Here is a 26,646-nt window from a genome sequence, read left to right as displayed (position 1 = left end):
TGTGTCCATTCATGCCTTTCCAATTAAATATACTAGTAATACTTCCTGAGCCCTTCTGGTAGTGGAAATACTTGAGTATCAAAGAATGCATAGCTCAGTTTCAACTACAGAACAATCACAGTTGTAGCAGCACCAGTAAGAAATTCACATCAATCCAACAGAAAAGTATACGGACAACACAAAGGATAATTAGGACCAATTATCATATATGAGCAAGGAAAGAATACTTAATAATTAAGAACATTGGAACAGTCAATTTCTAAAGTTTGGATAAAAGAACAGAAAAAAAAAAAACAAAACACCCCCAAATTGTTTTCTAAGTGAATTGGTAAGTTTAAAATTTGCTGTATCAAACACTACAGCTAAATACAACAAAATTAATCTTTTTTTTTTTTTTTAATCAAGATGAATCATGGCAAGATACAGGATCTACTTTTGCTCTGACTGCAGAAATTACTACTGCCAAGAGAAGTATATCTTTGAGAGCTGTGACTTCTGGGAAGTCTGTAACTTCCACCAATACATTTCTACTGAAAATCAGTTTCTTAAGATTGCATTGGAAAATAAGTATGCTTTTATTAAAATCAATAACTCAAAAAATGCCACCTTAATATAAAAATAACTTGCTAGGGACAGATAAAGTAGCCAGGAGGAGGGTTTGGCTGGGACCTTTAGTAACTGTTCCCATATCTGCACTGAAAGGTGGACAGGACTTGCCAAAGCAAGGAAGTACTGAGAGCATGAGGTAAGAGCTCTATTTTACAGCTCAAATTACAGTCTAGTGATTTAGGTGGAATTTAAATTTAGGCAGGGTTGAAGAAGAAAGATATCAGAAGAGTGGATGCTCAAGACATAATTCAAGGTTGTCTACACAAGATCAGATGGTGAGAACCAGAAGGCAGGGGTGGTAAAGGGAGAGAAATTACCATGCCTGACTGCAAAAGTTCTTTGAAATATTTATTTGAAACTCAACATCAGACTTTTTTTTTCCCTCAAGAAATCAAAAAGCTTGGCTTTGTTTTTACTGGTGAAACACACACACAGGAAGAAAAGGTATACCTGGAATTCTGGGAACCTTCAGCTGGTTGCATTTTGACTTAGTCCTTGTACAAATGCATTGTTACACAACTTCTGTTTCATGATCACTTCATTTCTAAACTGCTTGAGAGATAAATCGTGCTCGTCTGGAGGGACATTGTTGTTTACAGGACCAATAGATTTCATAACTCACAAAATGTACATTAGGAAAAGAACTATCTATCTCCTTGTAATAGCTGAAGGCAATCCAGTGGAATTGTACCTGGGGAACTGTGCCTAATGCTGCTAATGGAAAGATTCATTTGAAACCTTGTCAGGTATTCTTTGCTTCTTATTTCTCTGTACAGCTTTCCAGACATGCAGGGATCCTAATAACCAGACCAGGAACCCATGCACAGATGTGATGACTGCTTATAGCCACAAATGAAGCCAGTAAGATCTCTTCAGCAATTACTCTGAGATTTTTCAGACTCAGTAGCCAGGATAAAAGGATATTTTCAACTTTAGTCTTTTATCCTCTAGCGGTAAAGGAAAGAATATAGCTCCCTGACTCCTCTGCCTTAGCCACCTCTTCTGCTCTTCTCTGCTCCTGTTTTTTCCTCATCCTTCTTCAACCCACTCTTCACTTCTCAAGTCTACAATTTTGACCAATCTACACTTGATAGACTGAATCTGCATTCTACCAGATGCCTCATGCGCATTTTGAACAAAGGTTCCTCCCCTCTAACCTTCCCCCATACATGCATTAACTGGGATGTTAAATGCAGCTGGAAATCTGCTTCTTAACCTCTTGCCACTGCACTCATAGGACACCTCCTTACCCTGACAACATGGAAGGAAGGATGGAACAACACTGAAGAGACTTCCCTCCACGCTCCAGTATTCTGCCCCATCATACACCACATTAGGTAGAAGACAAAAAGCACTGTAGGAAAATAGGGAATTATCTCCATAACTCTGTGCAAAGCTATGTTTAATTCCTCTGATAACAGCAAGGTCTTTTAGTGCAAATTTATAAAACAGCAACAAAGTTGCTTAGCTGAAATTCCCTTCAAAACCTCAGTATGTGCATTTTGGAAAGGAAATACTCAACCTGGAAGGTGCAGCTTATCAAAATAAGGAACAACTGAAATCCTGGTTCTATACAAAGCAGCAGGCAACTTGGATGACAGATAGCACTTTGGTCTCTGTCCACAGTTTTTCAGAACTGACATCTTGAAGCACCTTGGATACCTTAATTCTGTTTCAATGTTTGATGGTGATTGCCCATGGCCATTTTTTACTGGCACCATGTTACAGAATTTGTTCTCAGCTGTATTCTACATCTAAGATAACACAAAATCACTATCTAGTACTTTTGACTCACAAGCAGTAAGCATTAAAAATGAGCATTCCTGGAGAAGTTTTATCAAACTTGCCTTCAAGCCCTCTAAATTCAAGAACTTTTAATAATAAGGCACTTTCTCTCAGTATATTCTCAATTTTGTCTTCCTCCTAATCAATCCAAAAACATTTTGACATGCAATAAGGAAGGATAGGAACAGAAAGAATGCTGTCCAATTATTAAAGCAGTGCCCAGCAAGGAGAGCTAGAAGGGCTGCAGAGAAATAGACCTGTCACTCGTGTCCCATTCTTGATAGATATTCTACATATCCTTAAGTTTCAAATTGTAGTTTTTATTATTGTGTCCTTGGGCAAACTGCTACAGTTTGCTTATCAACCCTTTATGATAAACTTAAGTGTCCTGATATTTCAACAAACAGCTTGTGAACAGCAGGCTGAACACAGAACCTCACTTGGTAAGACATAACCACGTTTTACATTACCAATATATTTCCTAAGATCAGCAATTCCATGTATATTTCATATTAGTCATACTCAGGTGTCAGGTTTTCAAAAACACATTGAAATTATGAATGCAAAATTTGGAAACAGTTTTCAAATAACTTACTAGCATGCCAAAAATGCACTAAGGTAGAGAATTTACTATTAAGTGCAGTCTTCATTGGCCCACATATCAGTAAAAGTTGGTATGTATTTTTCTGTTGTCATTCTGGTTTTTTGTGGTTTTGATTATGTTCTTTTTCCTGTATTATTCCTGTATGTTCTGTACTAATAAAACAGAAGACATAATGAAAAGCTTGAGAGGGAATATAAGTGACAATTGGCATATAAGGCTTTCAGATTTTAAGACCTTTCTTAGGGCAGAAAAATGTCCATATCCTTACTGACATATCTTGTCTTTATGAAATTATATGAAAATGTGATACTTGATTTCATTAACATGCCAATGTAATGTGTTTGTCAACGCTGAATATTACTGAAATATTTACTTCTCTCATGGGGATGGCATCCCTGGAAGGTATTCAGCAAGCAGAAAAAGAGGAAGAGTATCTGTAGAAAGAGTGTTTTAAAAGTCCTCTTGGAGCTTGTGCCTTCGGAAGTATATCTATCTGGGAATAATATGATCCATATTACTGCTGTAAAAGATATGTATGTACTGTAAAAAAACAAAATTACACCAAACCTGATTGTTTGAACATATGCAGGAAACTTCCCTTTCAGCAACAAAGTTTGTCTGCTCCAAACCTATGAAACCAGTTAGTTTTTGGCAGAGGCTAACTGGACTAATCTAATAAATTTTTTCTTGATATATCTCATCGTGGAGAACCAGCACAAAGAAGCTACAAATTTTCTAGTAATTGAAATTAAAAAAAAAAAAAAAATTGGACAACCTTTGACTTCATCTCATTTTTTTGCTCCTGTACCAATTCCTTATCTCAGTATTTTTAAACCATTTCCTTCAGCACTGGACATACTATAAACTGAGTACAAACAAGCTCAAACTTAATCTAAAATTGAATTGTTTAGAATGATCAGATCACAAATCTGATATTTTAATCCAGTAAAATGTCATTCTTCAGAATATAATTAAGTAGGCACATTACCAGTATTAATTGTGCCAACTGTTCCAGCCATACTTTATTTCCTAGAGTGACATTTTCTTCAAATCTTCTTCTCTTGGTGGATTCAAACTAATTTATTGACCAAGCCTCATAGCATACAGAGTTCATCACATTTCAGGTCTCTAGGTCTCACAATCAAAAGATCAAGAGGTACCAAGTACAAGGTAGATACTGAAGCATTGAAAATATTATCCTCAGTATTTCCCTGACCTTTTCTCTGACTCACTCTTTGCCATAGTGGTGGCAAAAACAACACCAGGAGCATCAATTTGATGTCAAACGGTGTAGGAAATTAGGCCTGGAAATTAGGTACACAGTTACTACAACAAGCAGAATCTGCCCACTCTACTTCTGGACAACTTACTGTATTCCACAAAATTCTGATTTCCAAGATTTTACAATCAGAGAAACATAGCATATGCTGAGTTGGAAGCAACCCACAAGGATCATCGAGTCTCCCGATTCCTGGCCCAGAGCAGGACACCCCAAGAGTCACATCCTGTGCCTGAGAGCATTGTCCAAACACTGCCTGAACTCTCAGGCTGGTGCTGTGACCGCTTCCCTGGGGAGCCTGTTCCAGTGCCCAGCCACACTCCAGGTGAAAAACCTTTTCCTGATGTCCAACTTAAACCTCCCCTGGCTCAGGACTTCATGTTGTTTCGAGCCCTACCACTGCTCACAAGGGTGAAGAGATCAGCACCCACCCCTCCACCTTTCCACCATGAGTAGTGCCTAAATGCTGGGATTTGGCATGAAAATCAGTAGCCCAATTTTCAGAAGTGCTTCCAGCTATTTTCAGAAGGATTCCAGCTATTACCTAGCTGAGCACACATTACCACAGTGACTATCAACCATCAGCTAGCAATCCTAGCAACCCAACAAAGTCACAAACATTTTTTGTGGTAGCTCAGTCGATTATTGGAAAAGATGAATGGGGTGGGGAAGAATCCCTCAATGACTTAGTCAAGCTCTAGGCTGAAAACTGACATGGGAAAAAACCAAACAAACATCAAAACAACAAAACAAATCGAATCAACCTTTTAAAAAGTGGCAAGCATTAAACCCACATTTTTCATTCTAAATTATGGTCTGACAAAGGCTGCTTCAGTTTCTTTGTTTCTGAGATAATAGAAATGAACTCCTTAAGGATTCTGAATGTAAGAAACATACCAGCTTTTCAAATTTTTTTTAAGAAAACCTCTGTTTCATTGTTTTGTTTTGGTTTTTTTTGGCAGTAGTGATGTTTTTTAAAGGTATTTTTTTGGATTCATGCCTTCCAGAGATAGCAAAGGACTAACTCAAATAATGCAAACACTTCAATGAAAACCTTCTGGCACAACAAACTCATGCACATTTTCCCATTGTTTTGTTCTAATTGAATGCTTCCTTCCAGCTAACTTCATTTTCATTCTGGCTTAACAGCATTATAACCAAAACTAGGTTTCCTAGCAAAGAATGGTAGGATGTTTTTAATCTCTTCTACCTTGAAACCCACAACATATTTTTACTAGAATGTTCGGGGAGGTGGAGACACAACAAATAAAAACCCTACAAAATATTCTTTTATCACAGCTAATTAATTCTCACTTGTAGAATTTGTGATTAATATTTTCACAATCTTACATTTTCAAAAACTTGCATGCTTTTATTGCCATTTTTAATTTTATTTCAGATAAACTTTTTTATTAATTCAGTTGACAAAAGTTCATCCAAGTATGAATTGTTAAGCTTTACACAATCCACAATGATGAACAACAATGTGTGAAAAAACTTAAAGCTTATTCAGCTTCTGAACTACTAAGCAAACACACATTACAGAATGAGATTAATTTTAAGCTACAGCATTTGCTGAAAAAAGTTTAGTAAAATTTTCTCTTCCCACTGGTGAAATGTCCATCTCTTTAAAGAACATCACTTTTTAAAATCCTGGTAAAAATAGCCATGCTATTGTTTGTTTTTAAAAATTAAGTACAGGCTTGTTTTTAAAAATTAAGTACAAACATTATAACTGGCATTTCCATAGCTAATGATAAAATACTGATCCTTTTTAATTCTGCTCTGCAATAATCGTTGACTTTTCTTTTCAAAAGTTAGCTTTCTAATTTAATTTAATTTAAAGGATTTTTTAGTTTTTGTTTTCAAGTTAGAAGCTTTCCAGTGGCATTTGAAGATATTACTGTAAGTAAATCAATGTGAAACAATTTAACACATTTAACTGATAAATCTTGAGTTGACAAAGAACCACAATGCAGGGTAAACTATTTTGTATGAAATGTATGTTCAATATGTATGATGGTGTATAAATTTTACTCGAAAGCTGCAGTGATTTTTCCACAGGACTGTTGATCAAACTCTTTGCGTTAAAAAACCCTGTTCTGTTCTCATAATATGACAAACACATCTTTGTCTTTTGGCTCATGTTTTACTCCAGAATCCCTACTAACCATATATTTTTCAACTTTATTTTAATGCCTATATTCTTATTTTAACACCCACATTTAGAGGCAAATGCAAAAACATTCACCAGTTCAGGTAAGAGAGGGATTTTTTCTGAAATACTTGAATAGAATCATAGAATATCCTGAGTCAAAAGGGACCCACAAAGATCATCCTGGCACTGCACAGGACAGCCCCAAGAATCTGACCATGTGCCTGACTTATCTAAATGCTTCTTGCATTCTGGCAGCCTCGATGCTATGACCACTTCCCTGAGGATCCTGTAATTTTATGGGGAAAAAAAGAATACTAGAATACTAATACAATTCTATTCCCAGGATTTATGAAGAAATAGTAATAAAAAACACAGGAAAATTTAGGTGGGAACAGAAAGTCCTTATTATTTCTACAGATGAAAACTCTAGAATCTATCAGCGCAACCTGTGACAATGTTTAACCAAATTCAGTTTGAAAAACAGCTTACACCTAATTAGAATGTTCTGTGTTCCACCTTCCATCTGTCACCTATCATTCTACCCAATGCACCTCTGAGAACACTCTTGCCCTGTCTTCTGTACGTCCTTCCTTTGCCTGGTTGCAATCAGAAGCTGCCCCCTCCTGACCCTTCTCTTGTAGTTAAAACCCCTTCTTTCCTCAGCCTCTTTTCACACCCCGGGTGCTCCCCGGCCACCCGCCTTCCTGGCAGCCCTGCACAGAACCTGCTCCAGCATGCTGATGTCTTTCCTATAGAGGGATGCCCAAAACTGGATAGGGCACTCAAGATGTATCCCTTCAAACAGAAGGGATGAATCACTTGTCCTGAGCTCTTGGCTACACTTTTGCTGCTGCAGCCCAAGGTGCAGCTGGCCTTGGCTGCAAGGACACACTGCTGACTCAGAGAATCACTAACTATCACAGGAATTCAGACAATCACTTAGGTTGGAAAAGACCTCCAAGGTCCTGAAGGTCTTTTCCTGCAAGGCTGTTTTGTATCCCTGGCTGTGCTGTAACAAGGGGATACTCCATCCCAGATGCATTTGCAAACCATTTATGAATTTCAACTTGATAAGGTTCCATTCAGCCCATTTCTCCAGTCTGTGCAGGTCTAGGTTCCAGCAGCCTCGCCTCTTATGAGGCTACTGGATTTGACAATCCTTAAAATTAAATATCTAAAAAGACTACCATATACCCCTTCACAGTAAGTAGCCTAAATTAGATCCTACACTGACAGCTGTACAGGAAAACTCTAATTGCAATTTTACTTACTTGACCAACACAGCAGCAGCTGTCTGCTCATGTCACAATGCATCCCAGCTATTTCTTCAAAGTTCTTGAAATGAAAGATCTTATATGTTTATCAATTAGACTTGCTGTACTTTGATTTTCAGTGAATTTGAAAAAATTGTATCTAACTAAGGAAAATATAATTTTCCTGGTAATAAAGTGTGAATAACATAGGCATTTCTAAGGGAGAGAACTTTACTGGAAAAAAGCATTTATAAAGCAGGTATGTTTTCCACGCTATTCAATTTATTAGACTGTATTTTTGCTACTTGTAAGATACAGAAACTTCAGCATATTGCTTCAGGCACTCAGGCACAAATGCCAGTCTATTCAAGAGACTTTCAATAACAAATGGCACATCACTTCTACCAATTTCAGTAGTAAGTAGAAATTCAGTTGAGAAAAAGTTTCTTGCCTGACCAATTTGCAAACGCTGTGTTCAAAGAAGAAAAGTCGGCTAGGCTTGAGCAATGCTCCTCAGTTCGAACACTAAGGCTTTATCAAAAAAACCCCAAAACAACAAAAACCCAAATAAACTGCTCAAAACAGTGACAAACAGTGATAAAGACTATGAAATAGTAACTTAAAGTTTTAAGGATTTGCTAACAGTACATTTCTTTAATATGTGCTTAAAATTATCAGAGACCGAAGAACTCCAAAGATATGCAATTCCCCCCCCAATACCAAAAGGAGTGACAGACTGACAGGTCTGGCCCAGAAGGAATAAGCACTTCAGCCAGAGGAATGGAACTGCACAGAACATCACTTGTCTCCTTACGGAATGTATAATGAAATTTTGATACTCAGCAGGCTGAGTAATGAACTGTTCAGTATCTGCCAACAGGGAAACTGGGGAAGGGAAGAGTTCACAAGTTTTGTCCTAACCCATGGTCTAAGCATTTGATTCAGTTTTATCAGGAGCGACTGATTCTGCCTTTGGTTCACAGCCAAGTACCTCTTCCTGAAAAGAATGCACTCAAGTCCTTTTTTAGCAAAATTCCTATTGAACACAGTCCCCAACTCACTAAAAAAATTACTACAGATCAAGTATATGTCAAAGAATACAATGCTAAAGAAACTTTCTCAAGTCTGGATGACCACTGGAAAGTCAGCACAGCAGGCAGAAAGATACCTGACTGCATTTTGTATTTGTGTTAGTTCTAAGCCCCTCTAATGAGGATTTAGAATTTTTTGGACAGAAGATTACTCATTTAATACATATGGGATAAACAACAACCCAACAAAAACAATATTAGATTATTATTTATTTCCTCTTTACATCACTTGCCAAGTCAAAGGATAGCTATCTAACTGTAAGCTTTCAATGTTATTTTCTACAAAACACTATTTTGGGTATTTCTTAATATGAATTTACTTTAAATGCTATAAACTGCACATGTAAAACATCTCAAGACCAATTACAGATATCAAGAATTTGCTTAAAATCTCTTCTGTTATACTATTCTGTTATTCTTCTGTTATTCACAGACAGATTAGCAGTCCAATTATTAAACTTCTGGAATAACTGGAGTCTCAGAACTCATTCCAAGTCATCTGACCATGACACCACTGATAACTCTAAAGTATAAATTTATCAATAGGAAAAAGGTTCACCGAGGAAACATCTCCTGCACAGCAAGAAACTTCCTAACCTTCATACCACTGACTGGAATAATCCTAAAATAACAGCATTATTTAAACATACCTCAGTATTACTCAAACATATTTCAGATAACTTCCTTGAAATGTAGTCAAACCATTTTTAAATTAAAATTTAAAGTGTTAGAGAAGCAAACTTGACATGCCAATATAGGCCATGCTTAAATAATTTTAAGTAACTTTTTGTAATGTTAACAAATCTAGATGGTGGCATTATATAAAATAAGAGTTTATCTTAAGGAGTTAATTCTCACTGATTTATTAAGAATGATACATTTAAGTCAACTTCACGTACAGCTTCTGCTGAATTAGTGAAAGATTCTTCTGACTTCTGCCATTTTTAAGTGAACTTGCATTCCATATTCTTGTTACATCTCTGGCATTCTACTGAATAGTTATTTCTAATGGAAAAAATCATTCATTTCACTTGATTGAAGGGTAGTTTGAATTGCTTAAACTGAGGAAGTGATCAATGTTTTTTGTAAATTTTTGCTACTATTATCACATAAAATTTCGCATTGAGCTTGCCATGTTATACTTAATATTATCTATTCATATTTCCACTGATAAAAAAAAGAACACATGCCTATACAACTTATTTTTTCCTCAATTCTTGAAACTCAAGTACCATCATGTTCCATTTATAAGGTTCACTGAGAAAACAAAGAAACATACTTATCAAGAAGCTAAAAAATGAAAAGTCTTCACTTCCATGAAATTCACCTAGAGACTAGTTTCCTTTTGTTACAATTTCTTAAATAAACTTGTCATCCTCCAAACAATCTACCAGAAGAATTTCTTCAAGTAAACCAATGTTTAAACAAAGAGAGGGACTTATATCTCCTCATGAAGATATAAGATAGACCTGACATTCTAACGACAGGTCAGCAGCTTTACATAATTAATTCCAAACCTTTCAGTACCTTGAATAATAAAATTGTGGTTAAGCAGGTTCACAAAACTTATCAGTTTCTGCAAGCAGGAAGCTAAAAGTCTTCAGCTGAAAATTATAGCAGTATTGGCGGTCGAAATAAGTTGCTGATAATCCATTCAAGCTCCAGCAAATCAATGAATTCCAAATAAGACTACTATTTTATTACTGAACAAAGAAGATACATAATTGCAATAAATTTTCTTTTTAAAAAGCAGGTCATAATGCAAATTTTCAAACTCCACTAAAACCACACACTCCCTAGTGTATATGATTTTTATTAAAAAAAAAAAAAATCAAACTTGCTCTTGGTGATAATTCATAACAGCAAAAAAGTTTACCGATTATAAAGATATCAACAGTTTGTACGTTACCTAATGCTGCTCATGCTTCCAGTTTCTGATCCAAGCTTACATCTCTCCAGCTGGCTTGCCACAATCTGACGTTCAGCCTCAAGTTCTCGAGTCAGTCTCTCAAACTGCAGTTCCTGAAAAAAACAATTTAAACAATTTGCTTTGACTTCTCTTGAGATTAGGAAGTAATTTCAGCACATAAAAATGAAATTTTTGCAAGAATTATTAGCTTAATATCTTATAACAAAGTTTTCTTTTTTTCTTTTTTTAACACATTCAAAGTTCACATTTTTGTGGTGACACCTACTTGTTCATTTATTCTAACAATGTATGTCAGAATAAGGCTGTTTATCAGGAAAGGTAATTCTAAATATATTAAATAGTTTCACTTACAGATTCATGCAGATCTCTCCGTAACACAGATCTTAGCAAACTGATCTAAATGTGATCACAATTAAGTACAATTTGTGTTACTGATAAAAAAAGAAGCTAAGTTCTGTGGATAATCAAATTTAAGTTTTCTGCACTTACACTTAAAAAGACAACCATCACAGTATACACCAGTGAAATAAACTAAATGGAAGGTGTGTTGATATGGTTTAAGCACAGCTTAATTTCTGCAGTTAATGATGTGTAGAAGGGAATCTCAAGTAGTTTAGGGCAAAAGTTTTGCTTAAATTCCCACCACTAATTTAATTTATTTTCTTTTATTCTATCAAGGAAACCAAACCAGTCCTACCAGATCAGATTTATCCACGGAGTTTATAAAGGTACTTATAAAGTGGCTTTTTTTTATACACAAAAGATTCCTTTTTATTGGAAAAAAAAAAAAAAGGAAGACCAATATAATTAAAATCTCCACCATTTCTCAAACGGCTACATTCCTCACATACTGTAGCACTACTTTTTTCAAATAAAAAATTAAATACCTTTAGGGAGTCATGGTTATTGTAAATTTTTCAAGTGTTGCTGCCCTTTCATTTTGAACATTGCATCATCTTCACAGGTAAACAAAAACATCTCTCCTGCCCCTTTTATTTAGGTTTGTTGAAGGCTCAAGGAGAAATATCTTGAGAATCCATTTCTTAAATAATTCCCTTATCCACACAAATGAACCCATTATCTCTTTCCCCCTCTATTTTCTTCCAAAACAACCCCCCTGTAATGCAGAGGTGCAAGGGGGAGTCCCTTGACTAACTCCCCAGCAAAGTCCTGCTGGGCAGAACAGCACTGGAAATTACTGGAGTCATGATTTATGCCCACCAAGGGACATTGAAGGACTTAATATCTGAGAGAAAGGAAGAAATGACAGAAACAGAGTTTGTAAGTGCTCATTCTAAGTCCTACCTAAAACCTCTGACCAAGTAATCAAGGGAAAACAAAGGCCTTAAATTTTTCAAATCTCTGAAATGAGGCAAATGATAACTGAAATGTAAGAAGGAACTGGCTGATCATCATTCTGCTTAATCCAGCTGGATCACTCCCCTTTGTTTCTCTTGCTATTGTCATAGAATAATTTTCACCCTGCACTATAAGTAAAGGGGGGCATCTACATAGGTTATATTCAGCATGAAATAGCCAGTGAATACTTAAATGGCCACTCACTATGTGACAAAGCCTGCTTAAGTGTGAATTCATTACTCCAAACAAATCCATATAGAGTACAAGAATACCACTGAAAGTCAGATTGGTGTAAAGACCAAAACATCACTGTTCATTAAATGTCAACACTGCTGTAGTAATCAATAGTTAATAATATTCTCTGCACATTTTTGTAATGTACAGCAACACCTTTTTCACTGTTGTCTGAAGACACGATTAACAAAAATCACTTGACAATAATCAACTATTTCATATATGCCTCCTTCACAGAGAGTATTCCTCTCACCTAGAAGAATCAATTGCCTGAAAAGCTGAAGAGACAGTTTATCGGCTTTCCAAGAGTTATTATTCAAATCCAGATCTTGTTTGCATAAAATAAAACCCTTAATGCAGAAAGGATTGTATTAGAAATATTACTAAATTGTTGAAGAATGAAAAATCAAAGTGGTACAGCATTTGCCATGCCAGCATGCTTAAATCAAAGTGTGTAAGCCCGGAGAAATTATGATAGTATAAATACCCAAGAAAATCTAACTGAGCATTATGTTTACTTTCAAAATACAAGCAGAACTTTAACAGCTATTCTGTGCCACTGCATTCTTTAAGCCACTTGAGTCTGTCTCAACAATGCAAATTGAGGTGTGTAGCATAGATTTTCAGCCAGTCACTTCAGCTCTCACCATCCCAGGTGAGGCAGGCCAGGAGCGCTCTTTGCCATGGCTCAGCACGGGCACGTGCCTTAGCTGCCCAGTGAGGGGGTGCAGCTGTCCCTTCAATGCTGCTGAGAGAAAGTTACGCACCAAGAACTCAGGAACAAATGCTCCTCACTCTCCATGTTGATCACTTGCCTTTGCCTAGACAAAAAAGTTCAGCTCCTTGTGTTCTTTAAGTCTAGTAGGGGTGCAAACAATGGTTCTCTAGTTCTTCCCTTCTGTCCATGCTATCCCAAGTCAACTAAATACAGAAGTGCCTCAATCCTATTTTACAGAAATACAATCCAGAGAGCTTAAGAAAGGAAAAAAAGGCAGAATAATACTTACTTTTGATGTATGTCTTCTTATACTTTTCTATGCTTTCTATTCCTTCAGTTAATTACTCTGACAACATTTCCAGAAACTTCTGCATTTCCTCAACAAATACCCTTTAGCTATGATTACTCTGTCCCCAGAAGATTTTTTTTCTCATTAGTCTAGTCTCTAAAATATACTTTTCTACTCTTCACTCTTTTTTTTCCTACTTACAGCTTTCTGTTCTCTTCTGCCTTCCATCTTTCTTTCATTTCCTAGTGTATTTCATGACTCATCCTCCACTAAATCTCTTTCAGTCCTATTACACAAAGTGCTACTCCAGCAAATGCCCTAAATTGATTGGTTTAAGGAGTTTCTCTCATTCTCTCTCTCCCTGGTTCCTTATTGAGGAAACTCTTCTTTTCTTAAGATGTACAAATTGATGTTTTCTGGTTTCACTGCCCACATAATTTAAGTCCTGCCCTGCAGAGATGATTAGAAAACGGCAGTTGCATCTACATCACTCCTCAAACAGGAAGCAAAGAAATAAATAACTTAAGAAAGAAATAACCTCGGGTTTCTAACACATGAAAATGGCTAGACAACATTAACAGGAACTTCACTACTAGCTCTTTAATTGCTACTATTTCTTACTTAATTATCTTCTGTCAGGTGCCACCAGAAGTTAGAAATGAAAGTAAGGAAACAAAAGGTGGGGAGGTGGGATATGTGCAGAGCCAAACAATTATAACTTCAAGAATTGTCCCCTAAATTGAATTTAATAAGCAGTTTTCTTTGGTATTCCCTCATGCCCATGAAAAATGTGCAGGTCCACAGGGTTGCCTTTGGACTGAAAAAAGGAAAGAAGAATTCAAGTATGATTTGCAAATCTGTTTTCCCTCCATATCAAGAAATCCTGGCAGAAAACAAATTAATAAGCTTCCTTGTCTTTGCTTGGGAAGCAGTGAGAGTGACTAATATTTGAATAAATCCATATGTTTAGATTTCAAGCAGCTGTCATGGTGCAAGTAGACAGAAACCAGAAATAGCATTTGCTTACATTTTATAAAAATAATCACTGAACCTGACTCCATCATTTGTATTACTTGTTGTGTTTACAATCACTCTCACCAGTTCATGCCACGTTGTGTTATCTTCACAACTTTCTATTATTTCTCTGAATCAAGCTAATCAGAACATCAAAATTAAAAACAAATTCCTACTCACTGATTATGCAAATCTGTTGTCAAGACAATTGCAGAATGAAGAACAGCAGAAACTACAATGCAACATCAAAATCAATTTACATAATACCATGTCAAGAGCAGCCTCAAGGACTGTGCTGCAAAGGGCAATAATGCCAAAGCAAGTGCCCACAAAAGGCACTACAAAGCGCAGTGCCCAGCATGGCAGTCCTGGCACTTGGCACCAGGAGGGGCTGTGGGAGCGGGAAGCCACCAGAGATCAGAGATAACGATGAGAGTAATCCAGAGAAATCACTCAAGAGAGCAACTTGGAAAGGGAGGAACTTCATGATAACCTTATCAAATTGTTTTGAAGTGATACAAAGTATTTATTCAGGCTAGGGCCTGAAGCAATTTATGTTTTAAAAATGGTATTTGTCCACAAACATGGTGGGGTTTATTTTGTAAAAATAATTCATTATTCCATAGATGGCAATTCGATGTACTTTCATTGTCAGCATGAGTTTTGTATTTCATCTATCCTCTGCATCCACCAAAGCTTCAAGCACAATATAAGGCTTGAGTCAGGTCATAACATTTCACAGTGGTTCAAACAATGAACAAGCAAGAAGGAAATCTTCACAGCCTTTGGAAAAGCTAGGAACTCCTGAGCTCACGGCACACCAAACCAGAGGGTATTTTGTTATGTTTTATGCTTTACATCTGAATGGCCATCTACTGTATAGACCCATTTGAATGTTGGGAAGGGCAAAATAGGGCAAAAGAAATTTAGCTGGTATGTGGAGTTGATCTCATTTTACTTTGTCCTTTACAATCTTAAAGTAATCCTTCAATCCTTCCACAAAGAGATGTGTACCATTGCTAAGCAAAAGACACAGCAAAATCAGTACTGACAGTAAAAAGCAGCTAAAAAAACAACAAAAAAAAACTAAAAAAATCTAAATTTAGGCACAAGAGGCTTGCAAAATTCTTGAGTTCCTAAGATACTTTAGGTCATGACATTAAAAAAGGAGAAGTGTCTAGCTTTTGATTGCAAATATGGTATACAAAACCTAATTGGGGCACTGGTGATCATTTAAATCTTGAAATACAGACAAATAACAGCACTGATAATCCAGGGTGGGAATCCCTGGTGAGATGAATACAGGAAACCTGATTACAGCTACACAAACAAATAAATTGTCTCTGGGATTGAAGTCTATCAGAGGAATATATTAGAAACCACAGAAATTCAAAAAGTATACGGGCTGTAAAAGTGTACAGCATTGGCTCTACCCTTTTGTAACCTGTTAAACAAGAAAAAACGTACCTCAATTAACATCACAAAGACGTGAATATTCCTAATCACATCCTATAGCATCATGCACAATTCCACATACTTCACATCCGTACATTCCACTGAATGCCACTACTCAGAGCCATGTTGGCAACAAACTCAAACTATTTTTAACCTACAGTACCAACCGCATATGAGCAGCAAAAACTGGATCATGTACTTCCTAAGGAAAAGAGCAAAATCCAGGAAAGTTTAACTTGGCAGAAATATAGGGACAGATATCATCAGACATAAACCAGACCTGACAACCCATCCTGTAAATAGAAGGAAAACAGAGTGTCTTCATGCTTTCAAAATAGGAAAAAACCACCACTAGCAATGCCCCTAAACATCTGACACCAAATGTTGTTCAAAACCTTCAAAACTGGGCTTTAGAATGTACCAATCAATACCTTTCACATTTTCTACACTCTCCATTGCTGGACTGCATTTTCATTTGTTCTGCTCTTACCCTTTTTCACTGGATTGTTTCATGCTTCCATTATACTGAATAACATGAGGGTGAGGGAAAAAGCTCACAGAAAGGTAATTATGTAAGCAGAGAGGCAGCAGATTCCGACACTCAGAGGTGGGTATGTATGTTCTTGCAGAATCTTAGTGGAGAGATGACTGCACCTATAAGCAAGTCCAAGTTTCCAGGTAACCAACCTGAAGGAAGCAACTCTTACACTGGAGGGCAGGACTACAATTCAGAGGAACTCTGACAAGCTGGAAGAATAGGCCAACCAGAGTGTATGAAGCTGAGAAAAGAAAAACAAACAGTCCTGCAGAGAGGATGGAATGCCATGTAACAGTACAGCATCTCCCCAGGAAGGACCTGGGGGTGTGGCAGACACAAAGTTATGACTTAGCCGTGCATTCCTGTGGTGACAATGGCCAACCACTCATTGCACTGCACTAACAAGAGAGCCCCTAGCAGAACAAGGAAACAATTGAACTAATTATTCCCTTTTATTTGCTACTCCTTAAGCTGCATCTTGAGTACAAGTGGTTGGCTTTGGGCCACCAGGACAAGACATGACGAGATTTTGAAGCAAGATCACCAGAGGGCCACAAAAATGATCAGAAGATTAAAGCACACATTGTACAAGCAGAAAGTGGAGGAATTTGGTTTGTTTAACATGGAGAAGAGACCATCTAGGGAGGATGTATTTTATAGAATCTCCAAGGCTGGAAAAGACCTCCAAGATCAAAAGTCCAAGCTTTGACCAAATACTGCCCTGTCAACTAAACCACAGAACTAAGCAACACATCCAGTCATTTCTTGAACACTTCCAGGGATGACTCTGTTCCAATGCTTAACAACCCTGTCAGAGAATAAATAATTCTGATGCCCAAAACCTGCCCTGGCACAGTTTGAGACTGTTGTACCCTTGTCCTCTCACTGGCTGCCTGGAAGAAGAGACTGATGACTTCTGATACCAGAAGAGACTGGTGAGGTGACTCCCTCCTGTCAGTCACTTGTAGAGAGCAACAAGGTCACCCCGGAGTATCCTTTTCTCCAGGCTAAACAACCCCAGCTCCCTCAGCCACTCCTCATACAACTGACCCTCCAGACCCCTGACCAGTTCTGCTGCCCTCCTCTGGACACACTACAGCCCCTCAAAGTCACTCTTGCAGGGAGTGGCCCAGAACTGAACACAAGACTTGAGGTGTGCCCTCACCAGGGCTGAGTACACGAGGACAATCACTGCTAGTAATAACCACACTATTGCTAGCACATTTGACTTCTTGGCCACCTGGGCACAAGCTGGCTCATGTTCAATACCCCCAGGTCCTTCTCTGCTGGGCAGCTTCCCAGATGCTCTGCCCCCAGCCTGTAGCTTGGTTGTCACAGACTTGCACTTCTTTAAGGCAATTACAGTGAACACATCACCAGGCTCTTGCCAGACATACGCAGCAAGGAGACACAGGCAACAGTGACAAGGTGCAATGAAGTAAATTCTAACTGAACAAGAGGTAAAAGAACAAACACAAGCAACAGAAACAGTAATTAAAAAAATCCAAAACCAAACAAAAAATAAGGGTAGTGGAACACTGGAACAGATGAAGCACTGGTACACATAGAATCACCATTCTTGGAGATTTCAAAATCCATCTCCACATCTGATCTAACACTGAAGCTAGACTTGCTTGGAGCAGACCTCCAGAGTCTCTTTTAACCTATTTCCTCCATGATCCTGGAACTGATGAGCTCTGGATATTTTTTTCAAGTTTTTATACCAAGGTTATTGATTAGATCAGAGGTTACCAAACTCCCTGATCATGATGATTACATACAGACATATTTCACTTGATGTAATGCTTGTATTCTATCAGCCTGAATTTCTCTGGCTTATTCCTTCACCTGATTTGACTGCTTTAGTCATCCCATGCTTCTTTACAAGAGATTAGCATGGCATCTAGGCTATTATGCATATGGATTATTTATGGGATAAAGAACTAGTTTGGCTGATTACAGTGTTTAAAAATAAACTATTCCTTCATTTTCATGTAGGATTACTTCAAAGAAGTCCCTTTTATGCCTTTAACAACTATTATGGAAGTAAGGCCCTATTTTATTTTCTATGTTTAGGATTCTCATACAAATATGGTGACAATTGCATTCCATGGCATTGTTTTAGCTCTCTAGGCATTCTGCCCTGTTCCTCTGTGAATTGCAGGCAGGCCTTGCTCTCTGAAGGCACATTGCCCAACTGCCTGGACTTCTGTTCCTAGGCAAATTGCATTATTTCTTTTCCAACATAATCGCCAAAGTTTTAAAAATTTGAAATGGTCCTTTTTTATCCCATTTTTTCTTCTCTCTGTTTCTTTTTTATCCCATTTTTTCTTCTCTCTGTTTTATGTTCAGCTTCAGTCTTTAAGCTAACTCTTTTCTTCTTCTCATTAGTTTTTACATCCCTTGCCAACACTCCCAATGGTTCATCACCCACCATGATTGCTGTGCTATTCCACTTCCTGCCATGCAAACTACTTCTATCCCTAAAGCAATAAACTCTAAGTAAAAACTTTAGAGTGTTAGGACAGGATTAGGACTGCTATGAGTTTTCCAATGTAAGTGCTGTGCTTCTCCACCCTCTGCAGCAGCAATTTAAGGAGGATGTAAGATAAAATTGACTTTCTACCTTACCTAACTTTGACCTGCTTTAGGGCTTACTGTTATTATTCATAACGCTCAATGTGAGAGCAAAACAAATCATCAGTGGTAGGCCCTCTCCAAGGACAGCAAGAGAAGTAGGGCTGCAGTTTATTAACAGACCCTGACTCTTCAGTCTCACACTGGCCAGAGCTTGTAATTCTCATTTACTTCTCAGCTGTCCAAGCATATGTCTAAGTGGAAAAGGGTAATTCCATTTACAGCAGCAGCTCTTGAAGCCTGACTTTAGATTTTCAGCAAATACAAGACAAAACTGTGGACTGATGGTTTTTACCTTGATTTTCCAGTACATATCTGCAGAGTCATTTTATTAAGATGGAAGATGCTTAATTATACATGTATTTGTATATAGTTTAAAGACATGTGGAAAGGAAGGTGAATAACATGGTCACAAAACGCGAAACTTCTCAAAATGTCCTAGACATTGAAGCACTAAGAAAGCCTTTTTTGGTTCTGACAACATCCCCAGGTACTACTTTCCCTTTCTTATGTGATTAGATCTGTGCTCTGTTGGGCAATGTGCCAAGATGCCAGCAATAGCTGCAGAGCTGTCAGAGCACACACCAACACATGTGCACACCAGTGACACACACAACTTCTTGACCAGTCTGTCTACGTGCTTGGAGATCTGAAATCTTCTACATCATTTTATACATGGACTTGTCCAGTTCCCTGTCTCTATGCCTCTGAACTAGTTCTCCCTCTCAGAGAATGCACACCATCCTAGGCACTGGGAACAGATGCAGAACCAGCATGACAAATCATTAGCTTTACAATTGTCCAAAATGGTCTAAATGAGCAGCCAACTATTCTCTTTCTCTTCTCCTACTTGAAGTGAGGAAATTATTCTGGTGAATAATTTTTTCTTATGATCTTCTTCATCTTATAAGAAAAACTTATTTCTCAACACAGATATAGAATCACAGAATTTCTAGGTTGGAAGAGACCTTTAAGATCATCGAGTCCAACCCATGTTCTAATACCTCAACTAGATCATGGCACCAAGTGCCACATCCAGTCTTTTTTTAAACACATCGAGGGATGGTGACTCCACCACCTCCCTGGGTAGATGATTCCAGTATTTGATCACTCTTTCTGTGAAAAACTTCCTCCTTAATTCTAGCTTGCATCTCCCTTGGTGCAATTTGAGATACAGACCGTAAGTACAGCATATCCAAGAACACATTCCATAATTTGCAATAATCCCTGAATTTATTAATTAATTAGGATACTAGATCTGAATATTTCCATGAGTATCTATTAAAAAGCTGGTCATTAGCAAGTTACTAAGAGATTCAAAAGTTATCTAACAAAGCAAGACGGGCCTCTTTTTTTTAAGACAACCTAGCACATGCAAATGAATACCTACAGAATTTTTGTTCTTGTCTTGAGACTAACAACTCAGAAGCTTGATTTTCTGCACACTTGAGACATGCAATTTGCTACACTAACTTAATGTGGATGCACTTTCAAATAAATAAAGGATTACATCAAAATTGTAAATTCAGCTCAAATACAGATGTTCATAAACAAAAATTCTAGTATTCTGGCTGACAGTATATTGATTAGTCAAATAATGAATTCATTTCTGCTACTAAGTACTAGTAAGTGCTAAAGAAAAAAATTCCCAGCATGGGCTAAAAAAAATTTGAACTCAAGGACTGCAAACCCTTGAGATTTGAACATTTTCTTCACAGATGATTCTATGGCAGTAGCAGTTAACTTTAATAGCTTTTGAATATTTCCTCTTTTATTATATCTTTTATTACAAAGAAGAGAACTAGTAAAATAATTAGGCAATTCATTCCTTTTTTGGCTACCCTACGGAAATACCACAGTTCCATGAAATTCCCAACAGATTCATATTGTTCCTTATGAAAGAAAAAAGCAATTAGTAATGAAAATGTTAGTTTTAAGAAGTATCATTATGATCTTATTCTTCTAATTTCTGGTATGAATAGCTCATCTTTTCAACAAAGTAAAAACGTTTTCATGATGAAATTACAGGCTTAAAATCACCTGTTTGAAAACAAATAGGTAAGGAACATGTACTTCAGGGTAACATTTATAGTATGGGTATGGACAGGTAGGGAAAGAGCTTAGAACCAGTAAAAGAAACAATCTCACTGAATAAAAATTCCTTTTATGAGTTGACATCTGGGTTGATGCAGTACTGAGTTGGCAGAGATGTAGTCTGAAAGATGGGTACAAAATGCAATAGTTCTGAGAGTCTTCAATTACCCCAACACTTGGTACAAAAAACAAAATAAAGTAACATGAAAAGGTGGCACATAAGCTGAATTTTAGATAGTATCATACACAAATGCTTGGCATGCCCACAGGAAAAGATTAAATTCTTGACTTGGTCAAGCAAGATAGTTTCACATCTTGCAGTTGAGAAGCCAAACTTAGTGATCATTCTGTCTTTGAATCCAACATCCCCATGGAAAGCAGAGCATCTGCCAGCTAGGAATCACATAAAAAGAGAATACTTTAAGAAAAAAATATCAAAAATTTTGCTTAAAGCTAAAAGTAAAGTATTTATAGACAGCAGGGAAAATAATTGTTGGAAGTGTATGATGAATATACAGAATCAAGGCAGTGTATCAAGAAAAGGTCAAGACACAGAAGGTTAGCAAGAGCAAAGGAAGCTGTTACCAAAAAAAGCCCTTTTTCTGAAAGCTGAAATTATCTTCAAGTGAAGAAAATACAATAGCGTAAATGTTGAGAGGTTAAACATAAGAATACAAGACAACACAATTTGATTTTAAAGGACAAATAGCCAAAAGCATCAAAGCAACCAATAAATATTTCTCCAAATGCATCAGGAGCAAGAATCTGCCTGGAGAGTCTGCAAAACCACTGGTAGGGATATAAAAGGGCTCACTGAAGAGAAACCAAATGAATCTCCCATGGAGATTTTTACTATTATATGGGAAATTCTTGTGCTAAGAAATCATTGAGGGAGTCTTATCAGAGGATGTGCCTGAAATTGAAGTGAATAGGTCATGAAACAAACTGACAAAACAACCTGTAGCAAATTGAAGATCAGATGGTATTTGCTCAGTAGTTCTAAGAAACTAAGAAATACACAGCTTAAAATTATAAGACATTGAATGTAATGCCAGTTTCAGGGTGATCTAGAAGACTATAGACTAGCAAGCCAGATAGTCTTACTGGAAAAATTATCAGTCGGTAACATAGAAGAGAATTCGTGGCCCCTAACATAAAGATGAACAAGTTATCTAGAAGGCTTCTGCGTGGATAAGTTTTTCTTAAAAAGGAAGTCAAATGAGGAAATAAATGGTAAATTCTCCCAGTGGAAGGTGTCCACCAGTGAAGTTCTGGTGCCAGGTTCCACTGTTTAATACATATAGAATGACTTGAAATAAGGCACGAGCAACAGGTCAACAAATTTAGGCAACAATAAAAAGTTATGGAGGACAGTGGGGCTGAAGGGCAACAACACCTGACCCTTCTGTATTATCAGTGGTTTGCCATTTGCTTTGCTGTTTCTTTTTGACGCAGAGTTCTGGGGCCTGATGTTACCCAAGAAGAGAGGCCGATTGCCTTTTCTGTGCCATTTTTGATGAACTCACTGGCCCTTGGCAGCAGCAGAGCTGTATCTTTCTTGTACTCCTACTTGCTAACATACTTGCAGAAACTCTTAAGTTATTCTTATTATCTCTTGCTGCTTTGAGTTCCAGCTGAGCTTTTGCCTTCCTAATTGCATCTCTGTACACTGAAGCAGTACCTCTCTATTCATCTGTGGAAGCTTGTCCCCTTTTGCACTGCTCCAGTGCTCCTTTTCTCATTCGAGCTCTTTTGGTAGCTTGGTGCCTTTCCAACTGATTTCTTTTTATGTCTGCTCCTTTTCCTGCTTAGGGGGATAGACTTCTCTTTTGTACTTCAAGAAGCAGCTGCACTGGGAAATCTCCCAACATTCCTGAGCTTCTTTGCCATCCAAGACAGGTTCCCATTGGATCCTTCCTAGAAGTTCCCTGACTGAGCTGATATCTGCTTTACTGAAGTTCAGGTCTTTATTTGATCACTTCTCCTCCTCAAGTCCTTGGCCTCTATGCTCTTACAGTCTCTGCAGCTGCTGTTGACATTTTTATCTTCCAACAGGTCTTTACTGGCAAACATTCAGCCCAGGAGAGCACTGCTCCTAGCTGGTCTATCCACAATGACATGAACGAGCTGTTCCCAACACATCCTGGAAATATCCCAGATTGTTATGCACCATTGTGCTGTTTTCCCAGAATGGCTGAATTCCCTCTTGAGAACCAGAGCCTGAGGCCTCTTGGAAGCGAAGATTTGACCCACCTCTTCTTCCTCACCTAGGTCCACAGCAGGCACCATGAGATTTCTCTCATAGCTCTCTTATTTTGACCCAGGAACATTCTACTGACTTGAAAACAGATGAAAGAAAATGAGTCTTTATGTAACAGGCATGCTTTTGATGGTTACTAAGTACATCATAACTTCACTGGGTCGTGGAAACCTGAAAAGAGGTGGCTCTTGAGTATTGTAAGGCACTACCACATATTATAGTCCTGTTCTTGCTCTTTAGTTAGCATTTACTTGATGTCATCAGTGAAGACAGTTCATCCAACCAACAGTGGCTGTTCTTGCTAGTGAAACATACATTTACTGCCACCAAACAGATACCAGAAAACATAATGCATCAGGTTTTTCTACAGAAAAATAGATTTTCATCCTTAAAACATCCAGATCAGGAATCCAGGCTATTCTTTCAAAGAAAAAAAAAAAAAAAACACTAAAAAGATTTTACTGCTGAGTTCTCAATCAATCAGTCAGAAAGATTCCAGATTTGTACTACACATTGTAAGTAAAGCAATGAACAGAACAGAATAGTTAAATGTACTGGACTGGATTTGTGGCTATGCTTCTGGGAGATCAAACACACAAGCAACACTTGCTGCACTCCAGAATTACCATGCCTCACTAAGACAACTGTGCTGCTTCCACAATTACAGCACAGATTTCAGTTCAAAGACTACTCAGTTGCCACTAAAATGATGTCAAGGAAACTGTCAGTAGACAACAAAAAAGGAAGCATCTCTACAGGGATGCAATTTACAGAAGGAATATCAAAATTATTCCTATGATACAATTATAAAATAAGAGAGCCATAAGAATCATTGTTACTGTCATTGATTTAGAGGAACAAAAAAGAGGGAAGAGAGAATGAGTAGAAATAATGAATGAATAAATTTGTTGTATTACTTCAATCAGAATATATCATTGATAGTATTGTGAAAGTCACCTGAAATTTAAGTCTTTATTACAGCAAAACACAGTCATCAAAACTGCATCTATCCATGTGGAACTGGGTTCCTGCTAGGAACCTTCTACCAGTGCTGATAACAAGTCCAAGACCTGTCTCAAACAACACATAACACTAAAGCCCCTGATTCCAAATGCAGACTAAGCAGGGAGGAGTTGCAACTCCCTGTTTAGGAAAAAAAAAGGTTCATGATGTCACAGAATTGAAAAGGAAAGGCAAAGTAAATGGAAACAAGCCATGCATGCAAAATTTTAAACTCAGTGTTTTAAGTGAATTTAATGGCAGAGAGGCAATTCAAATTAATTTCCAGACATGGTTTCCAGGCTGCTGTTTAGAGCAAACAGCTCCTTACCCTGCCTCCTCATCTTAAATCTGACATCTCTTCCCCCAGTGGGAATTTGGACTGGGTAAAATGAGGCCTCTCTCCTCCCCACACCTGGCAGCAGCTGAATGCCACACATATCCCTTCTTCTGTGACTCCAGGCACTGTTTCCATGACAGCAACCGGAAAGTCATTTCAAACTGGTCTGGGAGGGAGGGAATGAGAATCACCCATCCTGCAGAGTTTCCCCTGACCTCCGTGGACAAGGCATTCTGAGAAACCAGGGACAAGAGTGAAGCTGATGGCACATTCCAGGAGGGACCGAGGACCCAGCAGCACCATGCAGCCTGAGAACCTCTCTTTGTGCCTGGTGAGAGCTGCTGAGGTGCAAGCCCATGTGATGTGGTGGATGGAGTGCCCAGCTTTGCTGGTATGTGGGAGCAGATCTGGGATGGGCAGAAAGCATTTGGCTCTCCTGCCCTCCAGGAACACTTTGACTGTATAACAGATGGATTTCTGGCCATTCCATGGCTGAGGGGAAGTAGAGATATATACTTGCTATGAATTGAAGCAGCACAAGGGGAACCTTGTTTCTGCCTCACAAATTAGAAATACCAAACCTGTGGTACCAAAGTTTTAGCTGTATTTTTCAGCATCTCAGAACCGTGTATGTGTTGGGATTACCCGTCAAAGCCATATGATTTGCAGAGCCAAACATCTCAAAGACAGAAAGGAGATGCGATGTGACACTTCTGAATGATCTTCGCTAGCCTGAAATAATGAGAATCTGGAATTGCAATCTCTGCTTACACGACAGAACTAAGATGCAAGATTACTCTGTCTGTTTCCAGTCCCCAGCCTGCTCACAAGCCAGGATGTAAAGCATCAGCACTAACCATGCATGGCAGACACCTTTAAAGGATCACAGAAGCATGGAGGTAGGCAGGGGCCTCTGGAAGCCTCCTTGTCCAACTCACAGTGGGCCACACTGAGCAAGCTGTCCAGGACCATGTCCAGGTAGCTTTTGAATATCTCTAAGGAAGAAGAACCTACAATCTCTCTGGGCAACTTGTTCCAATGTTCAGTCACTCTCCCAGTAATGGTGTGTCTCCTGGTGTTCATACAGTGTCACTGTCATATTTTCTGAAAAATCCCTTTGCCAGGATTTCTTCTCTTGGGAGCTGAGAAGCCTCAGAGACAAATGTAAATAATAATTATCTGATTCGCTTCTCCTGTGTTTGCTGCTTTGGAATGTGGTTTGGACATTGTTTACCAACAGGTGCATGTTTGATTGGTTTCATGGGAATTGTATTTATTTAATGACCAATCACCATCAGCTGTGTCAGATTCTGAGGAGTCAGTCATGAGTTCTCATTATCATTCTTGTTAAGCCTTCTGTCTGTATCCTTCTCTTTCTTTAGTATAGTTTTAGTATAGCATTCTATCATATCATATCATATCATATCATATCATATCATATCATATCATATCATATCATATAATAAATCAGCCTTCTGAGAACACGGAGTCAGATTCCTCATCTCTCACCTCGTCCTAGGGACCCTCACAAACTCAACACATACAGCACCTTCTGTGTTTCAGTTTGTGTCCACTGGCTCTGGTCCTGTCCCTGGGCACCACTGAAAAGAATGTGACTCCCTCTTCTTTGCACCCTCTGTTCAGGTGTTTGTACATTTTGACGACTTCCTTCCTCAAGCCTTCTTTACCCCAGGCTGAACAGTCTCAGCTCTCAGCTTTTCCTCAAAGGAGAGATGTCCCCTTCATCATCTTAGTGGCTCTTTGCTGGACTCCTTCCAATATGTCTGTATCTGTCTTGAACTAAAAAGCCCAGAACTGGACCCAGTGTTGAGGTGTGGCCGTAGCAGTGCTGAGAGGAGGAGAAAGATCACCTTGACCTGCTGGCAACACTCATCCTCCTAAGGCAGCCAAGAACACTGGTTACCCTCTTTGCCACAAGGGCACATTTCTGTCTCATGCTCAACTTGGTGTCCACTAGGACCCCTCGGAGCTTTTTATGG

At 38.1% G+C, this 26,646-nt stretch overlaps 1 protein-coding gene across 6 annotated transcripts in view; it reads right to left on the bottom strand.

The window, feature by feature from the left end:
- The window catches only part of CTNND2 (catenin delta 2), a 638,971-nt gene that overhangs the window by 377,959 nt on the left and 234,366 nt on the right, over nt 1–26,646 (bottom strand). For all 6 annotated transcript variants that reach the window (XM_074545751.1, XM_026791790.2, XM_014265131.3 and 3 more), the window contains one exon: nt 10,689–10,801. In XM_074545751.1, the coding sequence (XP_074401852.1) occupies nt 10,689–10,801 (113 nt within the window). The remainder of the gene's footprint in view (nt 1–10,688; nt 10,802–26,646) is intronic.

The sequence above is a fragment of the Zonotrichia albicollis genome, chromosome 1 (assembly GCF_047830755.1).
Source record: "Zonotrichia albicollis isolate bZonAlb1 chromosome 1, bZonAlb1.hap1, whole genome shotgun sequence".
In the NCBI taxonomy this organism is placed as follows: domain Eukaryota; kingdom Metazoa; phylum Chordata; class Aves; order Passeriformes; family Passerellidae; genus Zonotrichia; species Zonotrichia albicollis.
This window is presented reverse-complemented; position numbering and strand designations above follow the sequence as displayed.